This window comes from Pagrus pagrus (assembly GCF_965226575.1).
Source record: "Pagrus pagrus genome assembly, chromosome: 10".
In the NCBI taxonomy this organism is placed as follows: domain Eukaryota; kingdom Metazoa; phylum Chordata; class Actinopteri; order Spariformes; family Sparidae; genus Pagrus; species Pagrus pagrus.
The window spans coordinates 7,633,865-7,646,315 of NC_140194.1; the positions used below are offsets into that span (position 1 = coordinate 7,633,865).

A 12,451-nucleotide genomic window follows, 5' to 3' on the forward strand; every position below is an offset into this window, starting at 1 on the left:
TTTTTTTTCCCCTATTCAGTTATTGTGTCTCCCTTTAATATCTAATGATTTGCATTTTTACATTAATTGCACAAAAAACACTCATGGTGAGCTGAACATAATAGGTCTATAATGAGCTTTAATGTGTTAATCAAAAATGACAAACACCTTCACAGGTACAGCAAACTCATCATGTAACAAAGGATTTATGTCTTCAAACATAGTACTAAATTCTTTAAGTGGATTATTTACAACCTTCTTATGCACAAACCATAGACCATATATAAAGATTTTATTTTAGATTTATTACATTACGTTTATATACAGTCTATGGCATAAACTGACAATAAGTTTCAACAATTTCCCGTTAATAAAGATCACATCGTTCCCTCAGCATCAAAACAACACAGTTCTGAAAAGTTTAACTCTGTATAAATAGAAATAAATTAGAGGAGTAACAACTTGTCCTTCTGTCTGACAGAGTGGAATGACCAGCTTCTATAATGTGACCGGAAAAGCAAATCAGAAGTGATCAGAAGTGCAACCTGTCACCAGAAGCATGGCAAAGACACTCACAGGTTTCCTGTGAGCCAAATGCAGCACAGTGTCCGTTATATGTGCTTTTTCCCATTTTCCATCTGCACATGCTTTGCATTCTCCACAATCTTCTTATCGTTTTCAGGCTTGAAAAGGGCCTGGATATCAACCATGGCCTTCCAGATGTGCTGACCAAACCGGTATGAGTCCTTCACGTCACACAGTAAGGCAATAACAGAGAGAGAAAGAGAGAGAGAGATGCAGTGTTGAGTTTTAAGAGCAAGCATAAACGTAAGATGTGACAAAAACACAGATGTGTTGTTATCATTTTGTGCTCTTACTGTGTCAGGGCAGGAGAACTTGCAGGAGATGTGGAATGTGATGAGGTTTTCCCCAACAATGATATAAGACACACCATAACCATCATCAGCCACCTGGGGGTAGACGAGATGCTGTTATATTAACGTACGAAACCCTACAAGTTAGGACAGCAGGGTGAGACATTTATACTAAGTTGTGCACATCTGTAAAATAAAATCAATTTAACTCACTGGTCCAAAGCCCCCACCAGCACCCACATATTTAGGGAATTTGTTGATGTCAACTAAATTGAGCTGCTGCTGTGGAGTCTGACTGGTGGACAACTTCCAGGGCTCTGAAAGCACCTAGAAGCAAACATATTGCGTTTATGAAAAACGGCAGATAAGCGAGGAGAAAGGTTGCGATGGGTAGGTTAAGAGAACATAATTATGAATTAGAAACCAATATAATAAAAGACAGATTATTGTAGTTCTAACCTTCGTGAGAAATGGTGAGTCAAGACCAAGGTATTTGGACACAATGTAGAGACAGAAGAGATGACGGTCAATACCAGAACCAGTCATGGCCAGACGATACATGTTTTGGTGCTTTTCGGCTGCCTTTCTGAACAGGGCAAGTCTCTGGGCATTCTGAGCACAAAAGCAAACGGCACACAAGAATGACCTTCGAGGCATGTACATGTGACGCTATCATCGAGTCAGAATGACATTATTACTGTTAATGCAACAATTCAACACTGCCAAAACATCCGGGAGTTCGGAGTCCAAGGCGCTGTCATACTGACGCACACTGGCTTTAGGTCTTGGTGACCAAGTCCTAAGCAGCACAATGTGACCTCTCAAAAGGTGACCTTCATACATACAGCAAGTGTGTACACACACTCCATGTCACTGATAACACACGTCACACTGTCTTAAGTCTAGTTATTCTGGAATACAAGACACAAACAAACAAGAAAATGACTCCAGTTAGCGTTGACTTAGCATTTAACTTGGTTGAACAGGTTTCATGTTGTGCTTTCCTGATTTATTTTAAAGGGTAACTCCACTAATTTTACATGTGTTTACAGGTCTTGGGGAGTACTGCTGCATATGTGAAAAAAGTAGTATAAAGCTCTTTGTGTCTCCAGAGGAAGCTGCATGTAATCTGATAAACTGCCTCCAGTGATGGCTCAGAGTTGCATTGTGGGTAATGTAGGCTCCAGGTTATCTATTGTTGTGCTGTGTCGATTTTGTTCGATCATTTGATTTTTAACTTTTAACTTTTAATTTTTAATTTATCAAATGACATACAGCGTCTTCCGGCGCCACAAAAGGTTTCATACTACTTTTTTTCACACATGCAGTACAGTAGTACTCCCCATGAAATGTAAACATACTTCAATGTGTAAAATTGGTGGAGTAACCCTTTAAGTGTTTCTGTGTATTTGTGTGTCTACTTACTGTTGCACCTGCATCCTCCATGGCTCTGACGAAGGCAACAGCCTCAGAAGTGCAGGAGCGTACCGTCTCCGTCCGTCCGTCTCTGAACATGCGAGTCATCGAGGACTCGTACGTCAGACAGAACACTCTCTGGTCCTAGAAAGCAGACATATTGAACTTATTTATTGATGATGACAGTGAGCAACAGTGGCTGTAATGTAATTCAAGTGACAGGAGGGTGGATGATGGCAGCCCTACCCTGAACTGTGCCAGCTGCAGGGCCAGCTGAATAAAGGCATCGGGGCTGGTCCTGCACTTCTTGATCAGTCCTTTCCCAAACTCAGTAAACAGACAGCCATGGAAGTCCACGTCATCAGCTATCTTCTTGGCTGATAGGTATGATTTCTCAACGGCATCTTGGCACTAAGAGAGGGGAATTAGTTTAGTTAGTTTTGTGATGGAAACACAGCTATAGCACAAAGGTCAATGACTGCGACCGTACCTCCTTTGGAATCTGCCACTGCAGCCGCGTGGGATTAGGTAGGCCTTTGTTCACATCCCCTTTACAGTGTCCCTCCTCCGTATAGCCAAGATGGAAGTAGTCTGTTGCGAGGACATACTACACATGCAGGAAAAGACAGCTGTAGATATCTGCAAAGTTCTGAATCATTGTTTGGAAATACCAGCACACATTCTGTACCTCCCACATGTGTCCTACGATCGGTGCATCCGCCCAAGAATGTTCAGCATTGATACCCATTTTTCCATTTGGATAAGAGATCAAGTTAAAAGACTTGTCAAACCACCTGTGAAAAAAGAGAGTACACCTTTTCTTAGGGAAACAAACCATTAAAAGTCTAACCAGGGCTGAGACCTTCCCTTGACTTCTCTGCCTACCTGTCATAACATTTCCCATGAAGCAGGGACTTGGCATAACTGTCAAGTGAACGGTCCTTTGCAGGGTCATAACCCTGCGGCTCGTCATCTAGAGTCAGGAAGAAGGCAGCTGACTCAATGGCATCCAGGGACGCTTTGTTTACCCCCTGGCTGAAATATTTAATCCGAGCCCGAGCCCATGGAACTCTAGAGGGGCGGGATGTCACAGTGAGATAATTTTCCATCTTCTATTTCATGCGTTTGTGCAATGTGTCCTGTGCTGCATGTGTACCTGCTTCCTGCAGTCAGGGCAGCTAATTTGAGTTCTCCTGGCTGTGGTTCTGACGTGTCATTGAGGATCCTTTGAAACTGTGTCTCAAGTTCACTGGGTAAGAGGTGGCGCCCTCCGGTGTACAGCCACACTTGGAAGAAACGGCCCTTGTGGTAGACGAGCAGGTGCTTCCTGTCAGTCAGGTGCTGCACAATATCTGCAGGGAAAGGGTACGACAAGAGAAGGAAGGGTGTGTGGACAAAGGACGAAATAATAGGAAAGGTGCAAGACAGTTAATCTCAAAGATAAAATCTAGAATATGAGTAGAAGTATGAGCCCTTTTGCACAAACAAATGGACGAATGCTCCCCTTTAGCCCACAAGCTTAATCCTGAGCGCCTGGTGGACAGTTGTTAGAGGTTAAATCAGGAATCATTGGACTGGGTATTAAACCTTCAAGCCAGTTGTTATTTTCAGCATACCTCAATTAGTGATATCAAAGCAGTTTTTAACAGCTGACGGGAAAGATGTGCTGTGATATTAAGTTTAAGCCCAGGACAAGAGCTGTCTGCCCCATGCGTTTCAGTTTTTATTTACCCTTGCTCACCTGTTTCAATCCCAGGGATGCGGGTGGTGTTAAACATCCTCTCCATCTGAGTGGAACACATAGGAACGGTCCCCAAAGCCCTCAGCTGAGGAGAAGAAAATGAAAATCGTCACCATGAGTTTAAGTACATTGATTTAAAGAAGCAGAAAGGTTCTGTGTTTATACTGAGGCTGGAGAGAAGATGTCGTATGGTTTTACAGTGGGTGGGTTGCAGCCTGATTTGGTGATTAGGGTTTAGAGAAGAGCAGGCAGACATTACCGGTGCATGTTCACCACGTTCCAGTTTGCGCCTGTACTGCAGCAAGGCGTGGACCACATTACCTGCCCGTGCAGCCTGTCGGTGTGTTGGGGTCATGTACAAGAGGTCCTTCACATAAACACATTCACCACAAAGACAAAGCAGACAAGTCATGTCAACAAAAAGTTTTAAATATTATTTAAGTCACTGGTATTTAGTTTTGAGAATATTTTTTTTGTTTGTTTAGTAAAAAATGTCTGTTTTTATGTATAACTTCTATATTGCTATAATTAAATACGATTTTTAATGCACACAACTCGTATTAACAAGCTGACCTGGTTACAATCAATCTTACCATTATATAGAAGTTACTGTTCACCATGATAGGACTCCTGCTCCTCAGGTAGATGTACTCCTCCCACCAGTCACTCACCTGGAGAACATAACACAGTGTTAGTGCATAAAATCACAAAAGTAAAAGTTTGTCGTATCACTTTCGAACACTACTCACATAATTTGTTGCCCACCAGGATTTTAGGATCAGGTATCTCTGCAGCTGGGCTGCTTTGGACTCTTTAAATTCATTGGCCAGAATCTCCATTTGGTTGTACTGCTCTGTGTCCAGCAGAGGACGGACTGACTCAAGGTACTGAGGGAAAAAACACAGTGTGTGTTGTCAAGACAACGAAGCAGCACAAACAGAAAAAGTTGGAAGAAATCTGGCACATGTACAGCGAACAGGATAAGACTGCATATGACTTTACTACTGTATCTTTCACCGGGTGCAGGAAGGAAGCTAGAACAGTAGATGGTGGTACATTCAAGCTGTGTCAGTGTGGAGTTGTTTTCCTCTGCTAGTGGAAAGACCAATGTACAATCTACAATTTTGTCACTCCACTTCAAAGCCTCTTGGCTCTGCGTCACAGGTGGTAAACATCTTGCTCAATGGTCTTCTATAACAAACAGAAGGGAGCAGCATTGTGTGTTGTTTATTTATAACGCTCGACTACAAAAACTGCCTCTGCTGTCTGAATACAGCACTTTAAATTATAGGCCACAGAACATTTTGACGTGAGTCGGACCTCCTGGTTCAAATAAAATGCTGCATACAGATGGAACGAGCTCCAAGTTACATTCTCTTATTTCATCAGAATACTTTAAAAGGTTGTACTTTGCAATCCCACTTGTACATGTTTTTCTTGATAATGAAAACGTACATCTTAAACTGGAAATATTCATGGTTTAGTGCACAGGTCTCTCTTGAAAAAGAAACCACAATCACAATAACACTACATGGGTTTGCATGGGTTTAGTTAATATGCTATATGTAGGTGTAAAAATCAGAGATGGTAGGAACTTGGTATACGTTTAGAAATCATCAAGGGATAACCTGACAATGGATACAAAAAATTTAGTTTTTGCACATAATCACAGTCATTTTCTGGAAGTGTGGTTAGAAAACGACATATTTAGTGAGTGCTTGGTTACCAGCTACTCATAGCTCATAGCTCCTGATCCAAATGTTTGATGGATTTCATAACAATAAAATTAAAGTGCCAATATCCCACATATACCACATATATCCACACATTAATTTCATGAAACCATTGTCCACATGGACTTGTGTGGTTGTAATTACACACCCTGTGAATTGTATCATCCACACTGGGCACAGGGAGGCGCGGTAAGGAGGCCTGGAAACTGTAGAGCAGCGGTCTGCGCCCAGAGAACATCTTCACCAGGCTCTGGTCACAAACAGACAAGCCAGAACATCATACACATATGACTTTATCTTCTGCACTGAGTGATGGGCATGAACATTAAACAGATGGTTGTACTGGCAGCTAGGCAATTTCATTGCACAGATTAGAGTACATGTAAAGACTGAAAGCCAGAAGGACGACCTACCAGCCACAGTTTAGTTCCCGTGCTCATTCTTCCATGGGATTCAAAGATCCATCCGTGGTAGGAGAGGAGAGCTTTGAGAGTGTATCTCAGGAGGTAGATGAGGAACAGCCACAGTCCAGTGGCAAACAGGATGGCACTCAGCACCGCTCGGGTCTGCACTGACATATAGTCTCTGCCAAGAAAAGGCACAAACACTGCCTTTGTCAACAATAGGCTAAAATATGAGCTCAGGCAATTGCAGAGTAACTTCATTTTTTTCAGATCGCTGATTAACTGCACAACATTTAAAACAAACCTTAACGTCCAGTAGTACTTGAAACTGAACCATGACATAGAAACAGGTTATACAGTCTGCTGCAGGTTTCTGACCTGTGTGGTAGGTTTTCCTTGATTGCGTCAATCATTCCTAGAGAGGGGTCTGTACGGATGTACAAGGAACTCATCATGGCAATCACAACTATCAGCCAACTGGACGGACTGGCAGGGTAGACTCCAGCCAGGACACCATTCTGGGAAAGCAACCAGAGTTAATGTTTACACAAGATTAATCTTCACCATCTATGTTCTGTTCAGACAATGTGAAGAGCATACACAGCATTTTAAAATGCCTTCAAAGATTGTAATTGACACACTTGAAAGCACGTTATCTTGAAATGTTATTGTGTGACTCCACATCTTTAAACACAGCTAGATCAGAACTGTTGGCTCATTGTACCTTGAATTGAATGGCTCGCTTCTTCCATGCTGTCACTCCTGACAGGTAGATGTTTTTGATGACCTCTTGACTTAGTTTAAGGTCCACACCATCTGGGCGCACAGTGAACTGGAAGCCCACCGCCTGATGCGCTTCAGCCATCTCTGATTAATCCTGACATGGAAATAAAAGGGAAGTGTCTTGAGTCATCAGGTTTCTGACTGGAAATAGATTCTTCTGAATTTCTATCAATTCTAAGGTAATTTTAAGGTCTTCTGTGCTCTATTATGGGTCATAATAAAATGATAATCAGCATTGGATGCTCCGAAGATCTCAATGTCCATGATGCAAAGATCCTAATTTCCTCTGAGTCAGAATCACTGGGTATTTTATTCATTACTATACCATGTTTAGTCTTTCTTTCTTTCTTTCTTGTCGTTTGTTTGCAGTGTTTGCTCACAATCTGATAGGGATATGAAATTCGCAGATGTCAGTATTAAGTAGTCTACAGTATATATATACATATCTGTATCATCATAAATGTATTGTAAAGTTGGAAGAGTTCATTCATTTTCTTTTAAATGAAGTTGTGCATTTGTGAAATCCCAAACAAAAATATTTGGAGTTCACACACACCACTCTATGTAATAGGCTGGGAGACAGGTCTAGGATTTCTTTTTCCATGTCATATGACTGAACAGCCACCAAGTGGGACAAAGTTCAACGGCCAGATATAGCAGTGCACCGGCTCAGCATGTGCGCAGTCCTCAGATGGGTATGAAAATATAAACACAGAGTACAACCAACAGATGAACACTTCACCCTTTGCTTTTACAGTGCACTGTGAGAATTATAACACAAGTTGAAGGTCAGAATTCATTCTTAGTGACATAATGACCAAAAAAAGGACACATTTATTCACGCTTGACTGTGTCATTGAACTTCAACATCATGATTTACCCTACATTTTTGCATTCATGGCTTCACACAATGAAAACAACACACAAAAAGATTTCAATCATTTTGTATTTTCATCCTAACCTGTTACTAAATAACCTTAAGTAAATAGGAGTTTACAGAATGACTATTAACCTCTGCAGCTGAAACAGCTGCATGCAGAACTGAATAAGAGTGACAAAAAAGGCAAACCCACACTTTACCTTTTGTGAGACCAGAATCAGTATAATCCACTCAGCCAGAACAGAGCTGAGACTTTGTGTCAGTGAGGCGGTGAAATTCTTCTCAGGCTTGTGTTCTCTGTGTGACTCCAGTGCCCTTGATGTGGCTTTCCTCAGGTAGTGAGATCAGAGCTGTCGTCTCTAACCCGCCCTCTCTCCCCCTTCTCCAACACAACTCTCCCTCTCGTCCTCTCTCACCCATGACATGCTCCTTTTTTGTAACAAGACACCAAACATAGACAGAGCCAAACCTCACGTGCCTTGAGGTCTCTGCTATGCAACTGAAGCTGCTGCAGTGCTGCCTCAGGATGTGATAGAGAGCAATGTGACATTTTCTCTTCACTGACTGAGAGTGCAAGCGGTGTTCAAATGTGGATAACAGCGTACAACTCTCAGGTTATTACCAGCTGATTCGAGGGTTAGAAAATGGGAAACAATAGTGGAAATAGTTCCTCAATAGACAGAAAAGAAAATATGCTTTCGTGTGACATTTTCTGACCCAAGTCATACCCCCAAGTCATATCACAACTTTCAAATCCAATAATACTGTATGTAAGAAAGAAAATGTCTTTAATGTAAACAACAAAAGAGAACATAAACAGGATTCTAGTCTTGGGTCGGGTCATAAGTTCCATGGTATCATACAATAACCTTTATTAACCAAGGATAAAATCTCATTGAGATTTTAAATTTCACATACAAGGGCAGAACTGCAAAAAACTATACAGAATATACAGCTAAGCAGACAGCAGAAAGTCTATTTTCTTAAAAACAGGCTAAGTACCAAAGGCCAAACAGAATATAATTGCAATATAGCTTACAATAAAGTCAAGTTCTGAGGCTCTCCATACTCTATTACTCAGTGCTTTAAGGTGTACGTCCACTGTAGTCTGCACCTATGGAAACAATCTTTCAACTAAAAGCTGGAGATGGTGATTATCCACCATCGCTAATCCACCAAGGGAGTTCATCTCCTTATGTTTGTGAAAGACTTAAGCAGTATTACTGTGCAATAAGCCACAAAAACAAGAATGACAGTATGGCAAAGAAGCTAACTACAACATTAGAAGTGAAGATAAAAAATAGCTTCATAGCGAGTGGAGATGGGGAGAGGAGGAAGAGCTCTGGTGGAGAGAGTTTGGAGATCCATACTTGCAACAGTGTTGTGCTCGATGCTTGGCATCAGCACCTGCTCACCTGCAACTGTCCCCTGTCCTGCAAATGCCACTTTCTCAGCCCTGTGCACCTAAAAAAGAAAGATAAGAGATTATATAAGAAAAATTTTGTTTGTTTTTTTAATGTCCTTGTGCTTCAGATAGACATAACTCAGCTCTTTATTAATGTGATGAAGTAGTGATGTTTCCTTTTATCAACACAGTTTAGTCTCCTGTTGGTTTCACACCTGTCCCCATCTGTGGGACTGAAGGCAGAATGATGTCACCACATTTTCTGAGTTGTTCCCACCAATCACAAGCAGCCTGTCAGTGGCACACAGGAAGTAAAGAGCAGGGAGGTCTGCATCTGCTCTAGTAAGGGTGGGAAGCAGTTCAGTCCAGGAGTCTAATAGACAGAGAGAATACAGGGGGAACATTATTCATAGGTCCAGATTAGGAGATGGTGTAAACTGTAGTAGGGTAGTAAGGCAGGGTTATACTGCCCTGCCTCACCTTGTCTTGTGTCATACTGCAGCAGCAGTTTCTCTCCAGTCCTCTGGATGCACCCCAACACATAGAAACAATGCCCGAGGCTAGTGGCAAGGGGCACGTCATGGGACAAGGACATGGTGAACTGGAAGTCAGTGAGCGGCAGTGAGGAGACAAACCTAAAGCAGAGATCATATTCAGTCAGTAATACAACAACAAATAATAAGCATGCTTTGCTGAGGGAGAAACAATAAGAAAAGACAAAAGCACAATTTTTATTTCATTGTCATCCCAATAATCTACCAGCTGTGGGACGGAGACGGAGAGGACACATACCTCCATGTGTCGTCCCATGGATCATAGCGTTCTACAGCTGTATAAAGAGCCGTGTTGGAGTCAGGAGTCACCAAGGACTCCAAGTACCAGCCTCCCACAGCGTAAATGCAGCCTTCACAGGCCACTGCACTGAAGTGCCTTCTGTGCTGTGGAGGCAACAGATGGTGCCAGTTTTCATTAGAGTTATATACAGTAGATGATTGAGGGAGAAAAGACAAGAGAAGTTATATTTTGGAAGCTAAGTCACCAGAGTAAAATGCTGATATTTCTGCGAACCATGGATATATTAAACTGATACGTTTCAAATAAACATATCACATACAGATAACATCTTCATAAGATGACTCTCCTGTCATGAGGAGGGGGGGAAGGTGGTGGGGGCATGACAACTACAGCACCATTGGAGATGGCATTTTAATATCTGTTTTAAAGAGAAGTCGGGGCGTTTTTCAGCTGTGTTATAATGTGGCACCAAAACCAGATAGTTTTGAGACATCAGGACAATTTGAAGCCGAAAACTGGATATTATTTGATGAGACAATTTATAGTCATGTCTGTGGCGACAGAACCAGGTATGCCAAAACTAACCCAAATGTAAAGGTTTAGCATATCTACAATTTGCAGAAACGTGCATTACCAACATATATTTTATCGACTGGGTTGATTTTGGGTAAGACAGTCTGATCATCAGCTTGACTCACAAGCTAGAAGGCTGCCTCACCTTGATCAGAGGCGCCGTGGCAACCCATGTCTGAGTTAAGGGATTATACCTAAAGGAAGCCATCTTGAACTCCCAGCCTCTCTTCACACGCTGCCTGTAGCCTCCTATAATGTACAGGTAGTTATACAGGACCACTGTGGTGAAACACCACTTATCAGCCCTGAAAGGAAACTCTGTAACTGGATACCAATCTCCACTGTCCTCCGACCCATTCAGCGTGAAGATATATCGTGCACATTCTGTTTCTGGGTCGTTCCAAGTAGTCAGGTTCTCTTTTCTAAGGCTGCAGAGACGTCGGTCTCCTTGTATCCTCAGCTGGACTACTTCATCCTTCTCTTCATCGTTCAGACACCTGAGATATGAGTCAGTTATGGTGACAAGAGAGAAACAAACTCAGTACTTCAAATCACAATTACATCGCATAGATTACATGTTATACACGATTGCATACTTGATGAGGTGAGGCATCTCCAGCAGGTTTCTGCCCAGGTAGGTCAACACTGTCATCTTCAGCTCCACACAGCAGATTTCCTGAGCCAGACTCAGGTAGGACAAACAGTTAGCTGGGCTGAGTTCATCTGCCAAGAATGACAGGCACTTTGAGAGGAAGGCCTGAGCCAGGAGATAGCTACTGACCTCCAGAGTCAGAAAGAGAGAAAAGAAAGAGTGAGCCACAGCACCTGATTTGCAAATGAGAGCATGAGATGTCCAAACGGGATTAATGGACATGGTTATCTGACATTTGCATACCTGGATGTGTGTGTCCAACTCTTCCTGAGTGACTTCAAACTTATCATGGAAGGAGAACTCTAGGAGACTGTAGAAGACGGAGGAGGACACATGGTCCAGGTGGATGAGGCTTTCTGAAGTCTCTCTCATTCTGGACTGGGACAAGGCCCGGAAATACTCGCTGCACTCTGAGAGTCTCCTGAGGTTGACCTTGAAAATGAATTATTAAACCACAAATGCAGTTAGTTTGTGATTAACCCGCACAGTTGTGAGAACTGTGTTTTGTCTTTTACTCACATTGAATGCATGTGTGCTGGTTTGGACTGTAACCATGGTTTCATCCACATCTCCAAGGCAATATGTGCGGAGTGCCTCATTGGTTTTCCACTCCTCTGAGTCTGCCTTGTATGATCCTCCATCTGTGACACCTGGGGATGCTATCCAGGTGTTGACTATTGGAAGAGCTCCCCAAAGTCTTGTAAGAACATATTTCAGCCATAAGCTTATACACTCAAAGGCTATCATGAAATGTTGCACGAGAGCATTCATTTCAGGGCTGTTTGGATTCAGGTTTAGCCCATTATAACAGTTTTAAAACCGCTTGTGCCGAATGTTATTGTCAAATATCTAAAAGGTCTAAAGACGATAAGTACCTATTAAACAGCCACTGCTCCAATCACATATTCAGAATGGCAACGTAAGCCCCCTTCCAAACAGCCGCTGCAATGGAAAAATAGAGGACAGAACAGTCTGTTTAGTCCACGTTCCAACAGCTCGTCTCCTTTTCCCTGCTGCAGCTCTCACAGTCACGTGCCCTCTGACAGCACAAACAGCGAAACAGCTGAGAGCAAAGATTTAAGAGCACATGCCAACTGAAGCAGCATGTTCAAGGAGAACAGTGCAGTGCTTCAGCTTCAACTTCAGAATTCCTGTTTGTTCTGCAGCAGATACAGTCGAGTCAGAAGTGTCCCTCGGATCTTTGAGCAGTGCACT

The 12,451-nt window shown here is 42.4% G+C and overlaps 2 protein-coding genes across 3 annotated transcripts; both read right to left on the minus strand.

The window, feature by feature from the left end:
• Window positions 1-98: 98 nt before the first annotated feature.
• On the minus strand, window positions 99-8,171 carry cpt1b (carnitine palmitoyltransferase 1B (muscle)). The gene is made up of 19 exons (XM_084364567.1): window positions 8,012-8,171; window positions 6,873-7,025; window positions 6,527-6,666; window positions 6,158-6,329; window positions 5,893-5,994; window positions 4,761-4,898; window positions 4,605-4,682; window positions 4,271-4,378; window positions 4,012-4,096; window positions 3,427-3,622; window positions 3,156-3,341; window positions 2,959-3,064; window positions 2,761-2,877; window positions 2,517-2,681; window positions 2,280-2,414; window positions 1,314-1,466; window positions 1,068-1,181; window positions 858-950; window positions 99-725 (listed from the first exon to the last, which is right to left on the minus strand). Exons 2-19 carry the CDS (start codon window positions 7,011-7,013, stop codon window positions 591-593), a joined length of 2,364 nt encoding a protein of 787 aa, XP_084220693.1. The 5' UTR covers window positions 7,014-7,025; window positions 8,012-8,171; the 3' UTR covers window positions 99-590.
• A 208-nt stretch (window positions 8,172-8,379) lies between these two features.
• On the minus strand, window positions 8,380-12,399 carry LOC311263605 (kelch repeat and BTB domain-containing protein 2). 2 transcript variants are annotated; one of them, XM_084363799.1, is made up of 9 exons: window positions 12,112-12,399; window positions 11,756-11,933; window positions 11,480-11,668; window positions 11,181-11,365; window positions 10,730-11,081; window positions 10,009-10,154; window positions 9,697-9,851; window positions 9,432-9,589; window positions 8,380-9,275 (listed from the first exon to the last, which is right to left on the minus strand). In XM_084363799.1, exons 2-9 carry the CDS (start codon window positions 11,789-11,791, stop codon window positions 9,093-9,095), a joined length of 1,404 nt encoding a protein of 467 aa, XP_084219925.1. In that variant the 5' UTR covers window positions 11,792-11,933; window positions 12,112-12,399; the 3' UTR covers window positions 8,380-9,092. The 2 variants fall into 2 exon arrangements, with proteins under 2 accessions (XP_084219925.1, XP_084219924.1); XM_084363798.1 differs by having other exon boundaries at window positions 11,756-12,399.
• Window positions 12,400-12,451: the final 52 nt, after the last annotated feature.

What these genes read in the sequence shown, in the direction of transcription:
- cpt1b (XM_084364567.1), bottom strand. Translation starts at nt 7,013, where the DNA reads ATGGCTGAAGCGCATCAGGCGGTGGGCTTCCAGTTCACTGTGCGCCCA. An exon ending in CCTGGTGGGCAACAAATTAT is followed by an intron (nt 4,683 to 4,760) that starts GTGAGTAGTGTT and finishes TATGTTCTCCAG; the next exon opens with GTGAGTGACTGGTGGGAGGA. An exon ending in AGTTCTCCTGCCCTGACACA is followed by an intron (nt 726 to 857) that starts GTAAGAGCACAA and finishes TGTGACGTGAAG; the next exon opens with GACTCATACCGGTTTGGTCA.
- LOC311263605 (XM_084363798.1), bottom strand. Translation starts at nt 12,007, where the DNA reads ATGAATGCTCTCGTGCAACATTTCATGATAGCCTTTGAGTGTATAAGC. An exon ending in CCAGCACACATGCATTCAAT is followed by an intron (nt 11,669 to 11,755) that starts GTGAGTAAAAGA and finishes TTCATTTTCAAG; the next exon opens with GTCAACCTCAGGAGACTCTC. An exon ending in GAGATGCCTCACCTCATCAA is followed by an intron (nt 11,082 to 11,180) that starts GTATGCAATCGT and finishes CTCATATCTCAG; the next exon opens with GTGTCTGAACGATGAAGAGA.